The sequence below is a fragment of the Thunnus maccoyii genome, chromosome 13, assembly GCF_910596095.1.
Source record: "Thunnus maccoyii chromosome 13, fThuMac1.1, whole genome shotgun sequence".
In the NCBI taxonomy this organism is placed as follows: Eukaryota; Metazoa; Chordata; class Actinopteri; order Scombriformes; family Scombridae; genus Thunnus; species Thunnus maccoyii.
In genome coordinates, this window is record NC_056545.1 from 24,654,585 (window position 1) to 24,673,300 (window position 18,716).

The window sequence follows — 18,716 nt, forward strand, 5'->3', positions numbered from 1 at the left end:
ATCAAGGTGTTTCTAGTATAGGTGGAGACTGTTCTCTATCAGTTGTGTTATCTGTGACTCACTGATGCAATGTCCAATGTTTTTTGTGTCCCACAGGCACAATGGCGTCTTGGTATTTATGTAGACTATCAGCTGACACCTGTCTGAGGTCACAGCCTGCTGTAAGGAGCACCCCAGGGACTCCAGCTGGCATTTCTACTCCTCCGTGCTTCATAGTTTAAACACATATCCTCCACAACTACACACAGTCACGTGTGAGACACTTGCACTTATTATTTAAGACGCAGTAAATCTCCTCAAAACATGAACCGTTTCTAATGAATCCAATTTTCTGGTTTCTGAGTAAATCTCATGAATATAGCATGACGGGCTTCGCCTCTCTGACAGAATGATGATAATGCAGACTCTGCACCAGTATGATGCAGCCCCGCAGAATTGCAGTGTCTGCAGCAGAGACGGAATGACCTTGCTTCAAGGTCGCAATGACACTGCCGTCAGTTTTTCCTCTCATGCGCGCACCAAGAAAATCCTGTCCAGAGCCCGGAGCCCGCTGCTTACATGTGACCACACCAAGACGCAGACACCCTGTTGTCCTGCACTTTTGGCACAGACAGGGGAACGCAAGTGTGTTAGTGCTTATTGGTTTAAACAGACTAGACTAATGTGTAATAGTCCATAATGAGAGGAGGATAATGCTGGGGTCTTTGGAAATTACCTATTATACTATTTTTTTTTTTTTTTTTTTACATATAACACCCTGTTTTTTTTAAATTCCTTTTTAAAAACCAGAGGACAAGGTTGTCAACTCCGCTGTGACAACTTCTCTCTGTGCCAGCTGTTGTCAGGCATGTTGAAGAGCGCAGGCTACAAAGTTAGACGGAACAATCATTTCTTTACCTTGAACCATACGTAAAAGATATCTGAGACATGTTTGAGACTATTTTATAACGCATTTGGTAAATTATGTGTTGCGTCCCCCCCCCCCTCAAACTACAATCCCTTCATTATTCCCCTTCCCCATCCCATTGCGGTGATCTCCTGATCTCCTCTTCCTTGGCTCCGGTCCAAACAGTGTAGTGGTGGAGAGAGCCGGTCAGTGTCACAAGACCGACAGCATGATTTTCCATAGAGGTGTGCTGCAAGGGACATGCAGCCTACTGCTCTCTCTGCAGCAGTCCTTAAAAGCTTGTGACAATTTTAATACAAAGATATCTTCATCGGATATTGAATTATATGGTATTTTAAGTTAAAAATATTAGAATAAAACTACTATTAGTGGACAAAACGTACAATACAACCAATAGAAACTTAAATTTAAACTTAAAGTAGTATTTTAGGCATTTTTAAGTGTGTCTGGGAATATGACAATTTTTCATTTACAGTGGGGAGGCACTTTTTCTGCTGCGAGAACATGCACTGATTGATTAGTTGCACGACACCATCGATTTGCAGAGAACTGATCAGAAATCAGCACTCTATAATCTAAATGAATAGACCTGGACTACATTAGGATTAACATAGACTGGGTCTTTTTTTTCCACAGGAGTTGCAGGCCCTTATTATAATGCTGATGACGCTGGTGGATGGAGCGTGCGGACGTAACGGAGACACAACGGACGCAAGTTGGCCAGAGGGAGGAGGAAAGGCGCGGGATAGAGACTACGTCACCGAGCTGCGTCAAGCTACCGCGAGGGAACTAGCAGGAACCGGAAATTACACTGTTTAAGCGTTTTAAAACAAAACAACGAGTTATGTTAATGTAGTAATATTAGGCTTAGTGTCATTCTGGTGAGTGAGTGGTATATTCACGTAGTATAAGACGACTCTCTTGTGTTAAATACAATTTCGCTTCGAGGCTTCGTCCAGCTCGAGAAACGTTACAACGGTTATGTGCGTCGACAGTGTTTCATTGTGAAACGTCGTCACCGGACGTTCAGGTTTCCTTCTTTAACGTATTGACGCTAAATGTCCAGCTACAACCTCAGCTGTGGCAGCCGAAGGCGAGAATTTATAACAGCGGTGTACGGAACCGAACAGGCGGATAATCAGACGGTACGTGTCGCTGCGTGTTGTTGATGTTGTGACGGGATGTGAGAAATCCTGCGAGGCTCGGACAGCGCCGTTAAACCGGGTAAACCGACTGTGGACACCCCAGCCGCAGAAGACTTGGCTGACTTCAGATAAAAAGCAACCCTGCGATGTTTTTTTTGCATTTCCCAGTAAGTATCCTCACTTAGCCTACACTGCAGAGATTGAGCTCACAGTGGGTTTAGGCTATTATTAATCTTTTCTGCTGTCTTATCGGTAGTCTGGTGTGCATGCACAGAGCTAAGTTCGCGTGGCCACGTTATTGGGGGTAGGGGGCACGAGCCGCTGAATAAATATTTGTGTAATAATTTGCAGTAGGAGCCTCTTGTCGAGCTGACACTCCTCTCATAATTTACCTCCTGACTAATTCACGCGTTAATAAATGCTACAACACTCTATGAAAAGGTTAATCCTCTCCTCGCTGATGAACCCCCCTCCTACACACACACACGCATACACACACACACAAACGCACACGCATACACACACACACATACACACACAAAATGTCTTATTAAATTGGATGCATTGTCACTTAGAGAGTAAATGAAGAATGCCGGCCCATGTTTGAATAAGATTACAGCCGATAATAGTGCTCCTATGGCTCACTGCATGTCCTCATTTAAAAGGGTAAGTGACACCCCGCACTTCTTCAACTCTATACACAGTTCAGCTTTTTTTTTTTTTGAAATATGTATTTGAACCCCCTCCCTGAGTTGATCCTCCTTCTGCCTCAACACACTGACCTGTGCAAGTCACCAAGCCTGCTGGACCAGGATTGAGATCACTGATCTTAAGGCATAATCCACTTTGGCAATTAACCTTTCACCGGTCCAAGATCAGTAAGCAAGGTCACCCCTGGGTGCTGTTCTCGTCGTCTCCACAGTGCGCCGCATGTGAAAACCTTAAAAAGAGTTTTATGTATAGTCAGTGTGATGCATTATCAGTGACAAAGACCACCGGTCCCCCCACCCCCAAACAATTGAGAAAGCTTTTAAACCATGTTAGACAAAGGGAGGACTGGTTTATGTGCTTTGACGTTTGGTTTTTCATTTAAAAGTGTGTTCAGAGGTAACATTTTGCACAGAGGATCATTTGAGCGAATGTCATTCACTACTGTAGTTTGTTTAACAGCCTGTTACGATGCAAAAATCTAAATCTACAGCTTTAATTTAATCAATTGTCAGGTTTCTGTGGCCAAAGAATGGATAGAAAGAATATATAGATAGAAAGAATATAGATATACATCACAGTTTGTTTCCACAAATTATTATAGACTTGTTCCTCAAATAAGTTGAAAACAAGAAACAAGGGGGAAAAAAACCAGGAGGTTCCCCTTGGTTAAAATTTTGAATTTAATGTTGACTACTTTTTAAAATATCCAAAGCCAGAGTCACATCTACACTGTAAAAAGTAACTGTAATAATGTTTGCTGTAATGTTTTTTTAAATTAAAACTAGTCTCTTGAAGTGTTTATACAGAGTTATCACCAAACTTCAGCTTATGACTTTGTAGGAGTGAGAGAGACAAGGTGTTGGCTTTACTCTGTCTGTCCTTCAAGCATTCCTGTGACTGTGACCTTTGGAGTGTGTCACGCAGTGTAAGGGGGGAGGGAACTCGAGTAGCGTACAGAAATCTGGACAGATACAGTGGGTTATGTATTTTAGGAAGGAAAAGCCAGTGTTACGAGTATACACAGGCCTTATAATAGAGGAAACAAAACTACTGCCAATATATACAGTAGGTTCTCTCTTGCACTCATGGAGATTGGCACTGCTGTTAATGTTAAGAGCCCTTTAATAAACTAATATGTACAGCTTGCTCTCACAAATCATGGTTGTCATTGTGGGACAGGACACAATGTACTTTGGGGTATTTGACTATTAAAAAACCACAAATGGCAGGTTAACATGAAAAGTATCTGTGGCACTCAAAACCTTTGCTTACTTTGCAGGTGTCCTGATAACTGCAGACTTCAGCTCAAAGCAATAGCACTTCATTGAACCACCACTGGGAATCACGGATACATAGGCTTCAAACACCAGTTCAGCAAACAGGTAATCTCTTCTCACATCACCTTTTATGCTGATGAAATATTACGCTATTGTGCTGTGCTCCATCTGGGATTATGTCTGTTATTTGTGCTGTGCGGTCAAGTGCCTCACCTACCTCACATTTCATTCTTGTAAGGCTGTAGCTGGGCAATGTTCGGGTCTTCTTAAGAAAATACTCACAGACAAAAGAGGGATGTGGAAGGAGAAATGCAGCTAAAACACCAGAGTACAATTTTTGAAGGTGCTGACCTCTCATTTCACACCCAGAATATTACGAGTGGTTAGTGATAGCATACAGCATGCCTCATTCTGTTGCAATCAAACAGCTCACAAGACATGTTCCTTTTTGAGAAAAGCAGGGTCAGCAGCTGCAACTTAGTCATATCTTTGGGTCTGTTGCTCTGAAATTATAGTGCATGAACTCATTGGAAGCCTGAAGGGGTGGGTTGTGATTGCCCTGCAAACCCAAAAAGGATAAACAAGGGACATGTAGTGGATAGAGGGGAGAGAGGATTGCCCTCTGCTTAAGTAGCATGAAATCAATGTGAGAATGTCCAAAATCCTGTGTGAAGAGAAAGGAGCAATCAAGTTATCAGTGTAAACGGCTTGATGACGCCATAACTTTAGAGTCCTTTGTTTTTTGGGTGCTGGATGCAGACTGGGGGAAAATGAAAGCTTTCTGCAGTATTTTCCATTTAGCAGAGTCAACATATGTGCCACAATACAATGAAGGTGGAATTTCACGGTGTGCAAAACAAATTAACACCAATTAAATTATTAAAACTCACCAGTTAAATGTGTGAGTCAAACCTAGCAGACAGACATTCATCATAAGGACTCTCTTTTGGTATTCTGTCAGGTAAAATAAGTTGAGAGTGTGGAGTTATGGTTCATGTAAGTTAATTCCTGACCATGCCAGTCAGGCTCACAATTAGGGTTGAACATATTTCTCCAGTGTCACAACAACCACGTTTTTGTGATGTTCCCCTGTCATATGAGAGCACATGAGTTTTGTTTTCTGAACTCTAAATTACTGAGAGTAGTTTGTGAAGAACATTGAAGCCTGTGCAAAAAAAAGTATATTAATAGCGAGTTGAATTGGCAGTTAAATAATGCTGAAAACTGCATTTGTGTCCAGAGAGCCTCTTGAACCAACGTGTTATAGCTGCAGTGCCTCCATCCTTTACTGTCTAGCAGCTGGTAGTAAAGGCAGATTGTAGCCCGGCCCATCGCAGCACTCAGCCTACAACGAGCTAGCAGCTGCTGGACTCTGATTTTCTGTCAAACCTGTGCCATGTTATCACACCGCGGAGACACTTCAGTGCTGTACTAGTCACCGTTATCAAGGTAAGATGCAGCATAGTCCGGGTCAGAGTGACAGAAATAGAGCTCAGTCAAGATTAACGCCTAGCTTCTGCTAGCTAGTTAGCTAAGAGAAGCTAACCTGCACTTATAATGTATTCGGTGATGTTAAAGCTAATGCTAACCCAAACATGCCTGTACATTAGTTTACAGTACACACGACACGTTTCTCTGGCATGTTAAATAGAAAACAAAGCAACGTAGCCAACCCCGACTGGTTTTAGACACAGTTTAATCTGCTTTGGTTAAACGAATAAGTAAATATTTAGCTATTATCGCTTGCTCCTTTAACATTTTCGTGACTGAAACTGATGTTCCTCTTATGTGGCCAGCGGTGCACATGGTGCTCACTGGTCTGGTCAGAAAGTCTGAGCAAAACAGAATGATATGGTTGATTTTCTGGGCTCATATACTGTTGGCTGATTCATTCACTGAGCTTGTAAACTCAGTCCAAGCAAGCTAAACTTTAAACAGGCTGGGTTTGCTGTGACCCCCTTGCTGAGCTTGCCAAACAGTGCTACTTTAAAGTACAGAGGGGGCAAACTCCAAATAAAGTGTTTGACTGCCAACCACTATTGGATGGCATTTATTGCTGTAGCAGTAAATATGATAAAAGCATACTTGGTTTGCATTCAGTGATATCTAGAGTAAGTAAAGATTCAGTATCTTAGTGTGTTGAGCTCAAGGTGTCAGGTAAAGAGTCTTTATCTATAAACTGTACATACTGTACACATACTGCATATATGTAAATAACACATAGACTGTGTTATGTGAGATTGTTGTGGCAATTTCGCTGACTTAGTTTTCCTCATAACATCAACATAATGTGAGCTATCTTCCTTTTTCCCTTTGTTTTTTTCCCCTCAGTTGGTCTTTAACCCTGATATTGTCCAGCTTTGGTCAACCTTGAAATCATATTTTCAAGTACATGAACTGACTGAAGTAGGGCTGCAACTAATGATTATTTTCATTAGCAATTAATCTGTCAGTTTTTTTTCTTGATTAATCAATTAGTTGTTTGGTCTATAAAATGTCAGAAAATTGTGAAAAATGTTGATCACTGTTTCCCAAAGCCCAATATGACATCCTCAAATGTCTTGTTTTGTTCACAACCCAAATATATTCAGTTTACTGTCATAGAGGACTATAGAAACCAGAAAATATTCACATTTGAGAAACTGGAATCAGATCATTTGGACATTTTATTTCCTTAGAAAAATGACTCCAAATGATTAATCAGTTATCAAAATAGTTGATGATTAATTCAATAGTTGACAACTAATCAATTAATTGACTAATCGTTGCAGCTCTAGACTGAAGGACAGAGGCAAGAGTATTTAACTGATAAGTTAAAAGACAGTGTCTTTTAAGTGGTATGTTTATTTAATGAAGCAGAGAAAATCATGTTTTTCTAAGGACAATGTCTAATCACTCTGTGATGTAAAGTGTATCTAGATGTAAAGTTGTCAATAGAGGCTGTTCATTATAGATGTCTTATAAATAAATGAGAAGTATATAACATTTATTCATAATGCTGCAGCCTGACAGACAGTATACAGTACAGGTCAGGACTGACTAATTATAGGCTATGCCATAAACTCACATATTGTTGACTGATAGTTTTGTGTTCAAGGTTGACAGTTAATGTCTTTAGATAAGGCATATCAGTGTTTAACTTCATGTAACTCAGAAATTTAGTTTCAAAAATGTGAATCAATCAGAAAATGATTTACCTGGTCACATTGCTCAATGAATCCCCTCCAGAATCAACCATACCAGTATGTACAGAACATACTACTGCATGTAATGTTGTCATTGTGGGCAGGGTGAGATATTGGAGCATTGAACCGACCATAAGCACTGTATTTTCAACATTGCAACACTTTGTAAACATGCCGTCTGCTACTGAATTATCAGCCCAGCTGATAAACAAGAAGAAAACATGGTTGGTTGGTAATTGCACTGGATTGCCAGTATGTGCATGAGAAAATCACAAGTCACTTTCAAGTCTTAACTGGATTGAGGCTATTTAGGCTGCAGAGATCCCATCTCATCGTCCTCACACAGTGATCTATTAAGTTGGAACAACAGTACAATCGTTCAAGTAAGGCCCTGCATTAATATATCCACTGATGAGTTGGAGCCCAAAGACAGATGTGGCACAGACTACAACTCATGCCCCGTTTATTCCTTTTCCCCTTCTTGTAACCAATTTCTCTGATCCCTGAAGTGCAGTTGATTAAAGTAAATCTATCATTTGCTAAGAATCGTGAAAGTACAAAGTCACTTCCAGACAGTATAATGAAACTTGAATAATTTGTCTTTGTGTGGCTTTACAGTATACTGACCAGACCTCCTTATGGGTGTAATTACAGGAGTAGTACACCTATGCTCTTGATTAATTACCCTAAAGTAGTCAGAGTAGTAGTCATTTTACTCTGCTAATAACCTGGCTCAGATATTCACCCATCTGCCTGTTCCTCACACTTATGCCCATTTGATATTATTACATCCCGTGTCAAAGAGATCAGGCTGTTTTAGGCTAATTGTGTCATAAATAATGGGTGCAATGTATGATTGGCATTGAGGGTTCAGACATTTGGCATCAGGACGAAGTTACTGGAAGCTGAATCGCTGCTTAAAAGCATAAATCAAATTACTCATGGCTATTCACATTGCTCTCCACTGGGTTTGCACTTGCTGTGGGGAGTCAGAACTGTACACTCACTTAAGACATTAAATCTTCTCTTTCGATTGTCATAATGTTTTTTTGTCTTAAGGAATTATTTTAAGGAATGCTCATTTGTTTTATGTTGTTGTTGTAATGGCTTACAAATAGATTATAAATGTCGGTGTCGGGAAAGCGGCTGCTGCAAACTTCTTCTGCCCCCTGCAGAGCTGAAATTGTGCCATAGTTTTTTTTTTTTCCTCATTTAAGAAGTTACAGGTGCAATATATACTAGCTATAATTTTGAACTCATGAGCTTCCTGTGTACTTGTATTTGGAATCATGAACATATTTGTAATTTCATGGCTTGCATGAGGTATTTACTGTAATTTCTTTCTTGGTGCTTATTCATCTATGGTAGGAGAGGCTATAGTTTCTGTAATTAAATTGAGAAGTACAGACAGTCTTTGGCAGGGAAGCAGGTTGCTGCAGCACTATTACTTGCGTGAACATAACTTATGTGTCTGTATAGTGAGGAGCGGTCACTGTTTATGAGCATGGCGACCTTCATCCAGTCACCTTGGCTATTTTAATGTCTGGAAATGTCAGAGACAAAGACTTCACACTGTGGGGGTGCACTGGGGACTGTATAGTTTTTTATTAGGTGTGAAAAGGTTTTAGTGAATCCAAGGTGTTGTTTTCTTTTTGTTGTTGATGGTTTAAACAACCTAGCTGAGAAAAAATAGTCCAAACAAAACAACATGGAGACTCAATGCTGCTAAAGCTTTTGTGATATTAGCATATTAGCATGCTGATAATACAAAATCCAGGTGCTTCCACAGTCCATGCTTCCAGCAAAGAACAATGACCAAGATTTTAATAATAAAAATTTAATAATAATTTAATAATAATAATAGTCACTGGGTGTAGCTTAGTACTTGTGAATTGGGCTTTAACCAAGGTTAAAAGTTGGTCTGAATGCTTGCATTTTTTTTGCTTTTTGCCACGTGTTCACTTCTGATTTCTGTGAAATCTGTAGGCAAAAGGGCAAATAAGACAATAATAATTCATTACTGATCAGTTGGCATGAAGATCAGGTCTGAGGCTGCAGGGTGGGCTGGGGTAGTGAAAAGGTCTGGCAGCCCGTGTTGGACAGTACTTGTGCTTTCTCCCTCTCTCTTTTATTTGGAAAATGCCAAAGAGAAAAACAAATCAAGTGAATTAGTCATTGTGATTATGAAAATGCCAATCTTTGCTTAGATAAAATTTTATTAGAAGATATCTGGCTCCTTAAAGATTTATTTCAACTTACTGAAAGAAAATCCAAAATCAGAAAAAAATCTGAAATGAATGTAATGCATGTACTTTTTACCTGTTTAGATGTTTATATTATATATCTGACCTGCACCGTGTGTTTTTATCAGTTGGTATGAACATAGTTTAAAAGACAAACATTTGAGGTAAAAGTTGAATGCCTTTATTTACTTTGACCTTTCTTTGTTGTTTATTTTTTCCCCTTTAGACGTCATGTCTTCCAGGGAGCGTCGGTCCGATGTCTACATAAAAGCAGAACCAAGCAGTCCAGAGGGAGGCGGGGGAGGTCGGACCAGCCCTGGCGGGGCCTCCTCAGACTCTTCTCAAAGCGGAGGTGGAGGAACCAGAGGAGACAGCGCTAAACGTTATTCCCCGCCACTCTATACACCAGCTCTGCGTTGCCACTTTAAAGACGAGGGTGGTGATGGGGCAGAGGAAGGCTCCACTGGAAATGGAGCAGGGCGATGCAAGTACGCCCTGAGCACGTTACCCAAGAGGCTGTGTTTAGTATGTGGGGATGTGGCTTCAGGTTATCACTACGGCGTAGCTTCATGTGAGGCCTGCAAAGCATTCTTCAAGAGAACCATCCAAGGTGTGTGTTGTGGTGAAGTTTAAGCATTTGCATTGCAGTGTACAGTTGATGATACTCTGATACCTGATGTAAAGTAACAAGAGGACAGGTTTTACATTTGGAGTACGTGAATCATGTTAAACATGGAGCCTTGTGTCTGACACTGACCACTACTGACCATGGCCTTCTGTGTGACACTGTCAGCTTTTTCATCCGTGAAACACAAAAGTGTGAAATTCTTTCCATGCTTTTGAGAAACAAATTACAGATGTTTCTATTTTTCTACATATAGCTGAACCCTGCCAGTATTCTATTATTCCACTGAAGCCTTTCAAGAGCACAGTCAAAGATATATTATTATATTTGTCGTAGTCAATAGGAAATTTCTCTCATATTCTCAAAATATCTTGTAGTGTTACTCAGTGACCTGTGAACTCACTACATACATTCTTTATATTTTAATGGAGAATAACTGGATGTTTATTACACTTGCCTGAGAGCTGGTATAGCTGGAGGGCAGGGTAGCGAAATAATATAATATAGCTGGTACCGATCAATGGAAATATGCCCTCATCAGCTCCAGCACAGATCTGCAACAGCCCGAGGCATCCCCAGTCTTCATAGCGGTAGTAAGGCTGAAGAATGCAGGAATGACTACGGACCCACATCACATACTAACGGTGTTATTCTTTAACATGCTTCAATACAAGGTCACTACAACTGGCCCATCTGGTTTATACTGGTCTGTTAGACAATAACCATGAAAACTTAGAAGTTGTCATACTGTTTGTACGTTGGGAAACATGGTGGGTAAATTGCCTGATGTGTTTTCAGCTCTGGATAGATTGTATGTTTAAAATAAAACATTGTCTCTTCTTCTATAAAGGTAACATTGAATATAGCTGTCCAGCATCAAATGAGTGTGAGATCACCAAAAGGCGCAGAAAGGCTTGCCAGGCATGCCGCTTCACCAAGTGCCTCAAAGTAGGCATGCTGAAAGAGGGTGAGTGTTTGTGTTATGCAGTGAAGTTCCTTTGACAATAGCAGAAGCTGTGTAGCCAGTCTTTGATATTATATGTTCAGTGTCATTGTGCCAATCATTTAAATGTAGTATGTTTTTTCTGCCATAAATCATAATTATTTTATGTTTCATGATGTAGGAGTTCGTCTTGACAGGGTCCGAGGTGGAAGACAGAAGTACAAAAGGCGCCCAGAAGTGGAGAATGCAACATACCAGAGTGCCCCTCTACCACTGACAAAGGAGAGTGAAAAAGGTGGGATTATATTCTTGTTTTGTCATTTGTGTTTTCTTCTATAACAGACAGCATAGTTTAATACTATTAGGTTAATCAAACTGAGGAAAAACGGCTCAATAAAAGACTTTTTGTGAAACTATCAATTGCTAACTATCAGCCAGTAAAGACAGCATCAGCTTACACATTCACTATATTTGATATTGAATACCAACTACATGTTTCAGGATGAGTTTTTTTTATCTTGAGGGGCATCTTGCTGTTGCTAGGCACGCATAATCGGCTGTCGATCAATTGTGTGCTGGCAAGCTACATGTAACAACCAACAGCAACTATCTTCAGGCAACTAAAAACAGCAATAACAGACAAATCTAAGTTCTGGGGGGTCAGTCACAGTTCAGTTGGGAGGTCCTCACTCCAGTTAGAGATATAGTTAATCTGCTCAGAGTTAAACCTCTTTTTCTCTTTTTAAACTGGAGGCGATCAAAATGCTCCTTCAAAAATGTGAGATGTGCTGGGGAGTTAAAACTCAAGGTGCTCAGAACTCAACTTGATACATCCATTGACCAGAGAACACAAGCAATGCATAAAACTCTTCAAACCTATTGGAATTTATAAGAAAACAGCGCCCTCTTCCTGCTTTTTCCTGCCATCAACACAAGAGTGAAATATTATAACTGTGCTAATTTGAGTAAATTTACATGATGATCTATCGTGCAGCTTTTTGCATAAACCTGACTGTGCAGAAACTACTTTGCACTACTATCGAAATAAGAATACACAGGTGATTCCAGTTAACACCAGCACAAATCAGCATATTGTATAAAGCAGCATGTTAGTTTAGACAATAACAGAGTAGATATTTTGGGTATCAGTCCAGCTATGAATGTACACGGCAAGTTTTATTCCATCATATTAATCCATTCCTCTCTGTGTATTTTGTGACACAGGCTCCTCCAACATCATCGTGTCCCACCTTCTAGTGGCTGAGCCAGAAAAGTTATTTGCTATGCCCGACCCTCTGCAGCCCGACACAGCCCAGCGCACACTCACCACCCTTTGTGACCTTGCTGACCGTGAGCTGGTCGTCATCATTGGCTGGGCCAAACACATTCCTGGTAAGAGATGCAGCGAAGATCATACTGGGGAAGAGAGGCAGTGATAACATGGCAGCAGTGAAAGAGAAGTATTGAACCAATCTCACTGATCGGGAAGAAACATATTGTGTCATGTTTCACCCAGACCATGACTTCTGGATTTATTCCCTCAGAAGCAGAGGACTGACTATTATAAAATGACCTGTGTGAACATGATGATGATGATGATGATGATGGTGGTGATGATGATGGCTGAACAGTGTAATTGTTGGGTACAACAAGAACGTCTCAGCATTATCAAATGGTAATATTAGTTATTGGTGCTTAAAATATATACCAAGTTTTAAATCTTAACCAGGTTTTGTTTAAATAATCTTTATGCACATTGCTCAAAATGAAAATGTTTGTGACAAAATATATAGTCAAAATATATTACATTGATTATTGGGTGTGTGTCAGGAGAGGAGATTGGCATTTTACTTCTTTGCTGAATCTGTGCTAATGGTTCAATAGTGCAAAGGTTATCTGTATTACAAGCCAGAGTAAGGTCACCAGCTGTCTATGAAACCACTACTTGGTACTATAAAGACATAGGACCAGTGCTTGCTGTTTCATTTGACCTTCCCAAGTTTTTACCTATAACCAGTCGGCCTCCTCTGCATTCAGTCTTCTCTCTCCATCGGTTTTATTCCCCTGCAGGCTTCCTGTCGCTGTCTCTAGCAGACCAGATGTCCGTGCTGCAGTCAGTTTGGCTGGAGGTGCTGGTGCTGGGCGTAGCGTACCGCTCGCTTGGCTGTGAAGACGAGGTAGTGTTCGCAGAGGATTTTGTCCTTGATGAGGAGATGTCACGTGTTGCTGGACTGACAGAGCTAAATGCAGCAATTAGTCAACTTGCCCGCCGTTTCCGTGCACTAAACGTGGACCGGGAGGAGTTTGTCATGCTAAAAGCCATCGCACTCACTAACTCAGGTATTTATACTTCTGTGATTGGACAGTTATCATACTTAGTATTTTGGCGAACCAACATTTACTTACAGCTTAAAGAACTATTATTAGTGATATAGTGCAAATTGGAGGTTTTCATATCACTTGCAGTCAGTAGACTAAACTCCATCTGGTTAAAAGTGTGCTCTGGTGGTATTACTGAACAATTCCAGTTTCCCACAGTCTCTGCTAACATCAGAGGAAATCATTACATTTTAATGAGACATAATATTGGGCTTATAAAGGGGCAGCACTCACCACTTCCTTTAGGGGAGGATCCTGCACATAACTTAGTGGAATATAATAAACTGTTTTACAAAAACCACACTCAGTTCCCAGGTTATTACATACACCTGGTTAAAACTAATAATATGACAGGCCTGTGATAAATCCTACTTTTTATGAATGTTATAATGTCCACTTTCTCTAAAAACTGCTTTAGAGAGGTGTTGATTCAACTGTATGGTCATTTTGGAGGTTTTAGTTTATATTGCTGTTGAACTGTAATAAGTTATACTAAGAGATGGTCCTAATATTTAGTCTACACTCAGTGATATAATCTCTGCATAACACAATGTATTTCAACAGCACCACAAACTACAGCCACCAAAATGACAGAAGCTTTTTTTTGACAGAAACTGAACATTATAACCTTCATAAAAGTTGGATTTATTGCAAGGTTGTTGTATTAGATTGCGTGATTTTAGCTTCTTGTACCCAATAAACTGGAAACTAAGTGTATGTTTTTCTGCCTTAATCATAGTGGGCTTTAAATCTACTTTTTTTTTTTGTGCAAACAATTTCTCGTATTAGTTTGGTTTACAGTCGTGGGAGTGTATGTTCTGCCACATGTAAGTAGCTAGTTAATTAATGTTGTCAGTCGTCATCTAACTGCTCAGTATGGCGTTGGTGGCAACAAAAAGCAGTAGATTAGCTGCGATGGGTGCAGACAATGTCTGTTGTCAAGCTTTGAAGCATGATGGGATTATGCGCATGTCAGCAGCCGAAGGCCCATGACCCACGAGAAAGATCTTATACTGCCAGTGTTAAAGGCAGTGAATGTTTTCAGTTTTTAGACGACAACTACTGCAAAATTACAAAAAAAAAAATATTTCTAATGGTCTTCACGTCTTTGGCTGGCAGATGTACTGTGGCAGAAACATGCATACATAACTGGTAGAAATAAGTCTAATAAGTTGTAACCTTTATGTAGACTTCTCTAAGAGATCCACTCAAGATTACTGTCAACAGCAGGTTGTGTAGCGTGCCCTGCTTGCACTACAGATGCACTGTTTGTTTTGTAAATTCAAGCTTCAAGATGTTTATTGTCACTCTGTTTATACAAGTACAATCATGTGAAATACTATGTCTGGGAGGCTGCTTTACAGAAAAACACTAAATAAATATATATAAAAAGACATAAAATGCAATATATATATATTTATATTTATTATTTTTTTGAAAAAATATGTATTTAAAAATATATACATAAACAGTTTATATAAAAAGACAGACTCAAGGCACAAAAAGGTTGCATATACAATCATTTGTCAGAACCACATAAAGCTTAAATAAAGGCTGCTGTTAGTTTGTCTTTGTGTTAAGTGACTGGGCAACACTGGCTTTGTTTCTGTGGCAAAAGCTGAGAAAAGGTAAACACTCTACACATTGCCTTACCGTATCCTCCCTGTTGTTCTGTCAGACTCTGTTTACATCGAGGATATGGACGCTGTGCAGAAGCTGCGGGACCTCCTCCACCAGGCCCTGCTGGAGCTGGAAAGTCAGCGGCGCCCAGACGACCCTCAGCGGGCAGGACGCCTCCTTTTAACATTGCCTCTCCTCCGACAGACTGCTGGACGAGCTCTCACCACCTTCTACAGCATCAAGACCCGTGGTGGTATACCCATGCACAAACTATTCCTGGAGATGCTGGAAGCCATGATGGACTCTCCCTAGGAGGGAAAAGGCAGCAGAAGTGATGATGATGAAGAGAAAGACCCAACAGAGATCTAGTCTTCATGAGTGGATGAGTGGTTTGTGAGAAAAGGAAAGATTTTATTTGATAATTAATGGAGGAAAATGGTCTTTTTCCCCTTTAGGCTACATAAAGAAAGGAAAAGAATATGAGAAAAGAAAACCCTCATGTATTCATGTTAATAAGGGGGAATTGGTTATTTACAGTAAGTTGTAACTGCCAAACTTCAGTAAAAGGCTCCGAGATCCACATTAGTCCAAATGTGGAAAAAAAACTGAGAAAACATTTAACATGAATACCAAGACACTTCTACTTTTCAACTATTTTCATGTGGTGTGTTCCATCACAGCATCGGTCTGCAGTAACATAACCACTGACAAGCAACATGTAGGTACTCAAGAACAGACTGCAAACATGTGGGTTTTGAACTTTTTTTTTTTTTTTTTTTAAATAATGCATCTACTCATGAAAGCCATAATAACATATCGGGCGAAAGACTTGAGGGTCCAGTGTTGGGTCAGATTGACATGCACATGGAGTGCTTGTATTTACTATAGTTTAGTGTGCCGTTGTAGGCAAATTCATAGGAATTACTTGCAATATGTTAAAAGCAATATAATGACTCGATTATTGTCTGTCACATTTAAAATGTGGATAAAATGGTGAGACATCTAGTTGTGTGTATGTCAGTAGTTCTCCACTCTCAGGACCCCAAGTACTGATTTTATTTAAATTAAAGCGTCTAGTATAGACTGGTTTGGGTCGGGGATGCCACGAATGATGCCATGAATAGACTTAAAACCCACTAGGAGAGAAAAACATCAGCACTTGGGATGTTGAAGACTGGACTTGGGAACCACTGGTCTACATAGGTGCAGGATTCTTTATAAAAGGTTGTGCAATGGATTTGTTGTCCAGGAGAGGTGCATATGAAGACTGTGTACGCATAAAATGCTCTACTTGGAAGGTAATATATTCAGTGTTGTTTGTAAATCCTATTGACACACAAAAGACTGGCATCCATACAAGCAAAGCGTGTGCGTACGTACGTGTGCAGTCAAAACCAGTGAGCTACACTGAGATCAGGGAAGAACACTCTTTGACATTAAAGCCAGTGTGGCAACAACAGTGGTTAGACAAGAAATGCATATGCCTCATCTGCTTTTTTTATACCATCGCCCTCCAATAGATCGAACCACTATTTTTGACTCCAGCAGCTGTGCTGTTCAAAAGTAATGGTCTGACCTATGTAACCTGTTTCATTTTGGGGCTTTAATGTGTAACACTAACCCACACGATTGGTGTAACCCATATTTGCAAGGTGTATGATAAGATTTAGCTGCATTTTCTGCAGTAGTGAAGAAAGTTGCATAAAAGATCTCAGTTGATTCAATGCGAGATCCCTCCTTTGTGTACGTACGTCTGTTTAACTTGTAAGTGCCCGTAGTGGGCTCAGGGCAACAAGAAATGCAACATATGCAACATCTTCCTTTAGGATGTTGAAACCTTGTCTGACAACATCCTCAAAGTCCTACTCATTGTTCAGCAGGTTTGTATACTTACAATATAAATGATCATTATAGTAAGCTTCACATGCAATGCACAGCTAATGTATCTGATGTAAAAATCAGATCCCTAAAAAAAAAAAAAAATTTAGTGGCCAAAGGGCCATTAATCTTTTAGCCATGTACAGTTCCATTTAAATAAAGAGAAACATGCAATTTATAATGAAAGATAATAAAGCCAGCAAATGTGATACAGATTCCCCATTACGATTATGCTGTATTTGTGCAGCTTATAGTGTACTGAAATTTGTAAAAACTTGAAACTTGCTTTTCCTTTCTAGGATTTAAGGGTATTTTAATTACATTGTGAAAACACTTGTGGGTTTGGTATTGAAATGAAGCTGTCCATTCTGGATATTAGGAATGCTACTTGTTTTTTTTTTGTTTTTTTTTTTTTCATATAAGCAGTGTGTGTTTTCTGAAGCTGATTGTCATTTTAGGGATCAATTTACATGGCTCTATACATCCTGCGACATGGTGAGGCTACAGAGGGCTACCTCAGGAGGCAGAGTAAGCCAGATGGCCAAGTAACTGTGGAGACAAATGTAATTCTTGATCTTTTGATTTGTCTGGTTAAATTTGGATATTGGGTATATTGAATGTCTTGCAGTTGCGCAAACGCCTGAGATCATTTTTTCTTTGTTTTCATAACTTTAAGGTGTATATGGCTCATTAATCGCGCTTTACAAGATTCCCCGTGGTACAAAGTATCTCACATGGGAGGGCAAGCAAATAGTTGGTGTGGTTCCACAGGATTAACGGTGCACCTCAGAAACACAGCTCATTTATGGCAGTTCAAACTGAAACACACAGGTATTATATTAACAACAGCTAGCACTGTGGAGCAGGGGCTGATACTGTCTGATTCACCTGTTTGGATGTGTTTTCACTCATCTTGTTCAGTTCTTCATGGGCCTCAAACATGTGAAGTAATACAGCATTTAATAGGTTTCAGCTTCCTGTCATCTAAAACATGCTTTTGGTGTCTGATTTGCTTACTGAACCTAATTTCTCAAGTAGCAATCAGAATTCTGAAACAAACAAATATAGATGCATGGGTCCACTAAGAGCTGTTACAAGTTTCTCAATACAGTATAAACTTGGTCATTTACACACAGGTAGTATTTTCTTTAGCCTAAAATATGTATATTTAGGTACGGTGGGTTAGGGTGGAGGGTGGGTCATTTGCAGTCACTGTTTAAATTATACAGTCATTTGTAGTTTCTACTAAATACGTGCGCATTAATATAAATGAGCAATACAATAAATTACCAAACCTCACACATTTCCTTGTATAGCCACACTGTACATTTAACATTGCCAGTTATAATGAAGAATAGCTACTAAACGTTATATTATTTAGAAGTTCAAATCAATGTTTGTATTTTGAAAGACTATTTAAATGATTAAATTCTATTTTTTACTCAATTTACTGTTGTTTGTTGACACTGCTTTATTTTTGTGTGTGATATTGGCTGTGAATTTCTGTGTGTAGGCTTTTTTTTTTTCATTTAGATAAAACAGTTTGATGTCCTTGTCTAAACATGTCCACATAAAAAATCACTGTGAAAAAAGTGAGATCATCCACTGTCTAAAGCAACAGGGAGTGGATTATTGTAGGTGCTTTGTGTTGTGTAATAAATGGACACACCACCACCACCACATATCATTGGTCTCATCTCTACCTGCGTATGTTTATGTATGTGTATGTGTATGTGTGTGTGTGTGTTAGATGGGACTACTGTTGGAACTTTCAACTTCATAATTAATATTTTTGACCATGCA

General features: G+C 39.7%; 1 protein-coding gene across 2 annotated transcripts; it reads left to right on the forward strand.

The window, feature by feature from the left end:
- The first annotated feature begins 1,679 nt into the window (after window positions 1-1,679).
- On the forward strand, window positions 1,680-18,595 carry esrra (estrogen-related receptor alpha). 2 transcript variants are annotated; one of them, XM_042430770.1, is made up of 8 exons: window positions 1,680-2,219; window positions 4,043-4,145; window positions 9,695-10,078; window positions 10,944-11,060; window positions 11,218-11,331; window positions 12,261-12,428; window positions 13,107-13,376; window positions 15,094-18,595. In XM_042430770.1, exons 3-8 carry the CDS (start codon window positions 9,700-9,702, stop codon window positions 15,345-15,347), a joined length of 1,302 nt encoding a protein of 433 aa, XP_042286704.1. In that variant the 5' UTR covers window positions 1,680-2,219; window positions 4,043-4,145; window positions 9,695-9,699; the 3' UTR covers window positions 15,348-18,595. The 2 variants fall into 2 exon arrangements, with proteins under 2 accessions (XP_042286704.1, XP_042286705.1); XM_042430771.1 differs by lacking the exons at window positions 1,680-2,219; window positions 4,043-4,145 and adding an exon at window positions 5,117-5,489.
- Window positions 18,596-18,716: the final 121 nt, after the last annotated feature.

Coding starts and splice junctions, on each gene's coding strand:
- esrra (XM_042430770.1), top strand. CDS start 9,700: ATGTCTTCCAGGGAGCGTCGGTCCGATGTCTACATAAAAGCAGAACCA. Junction 11,061..11,217: donor AGTAGGCATGCTGAAAGAGG/GTGAGTGTTTGT, acceptor TTCATGATGTAG/GAGTTCGTCTTGACAGGGTC. Junction 12,429..13,106: donor CTGGGCCAAACACATTCCTG/GTAAGAGATGCA, acceptor ATTCCCCTGCAG/GCTTCCTGTCGCTGTCTCTA.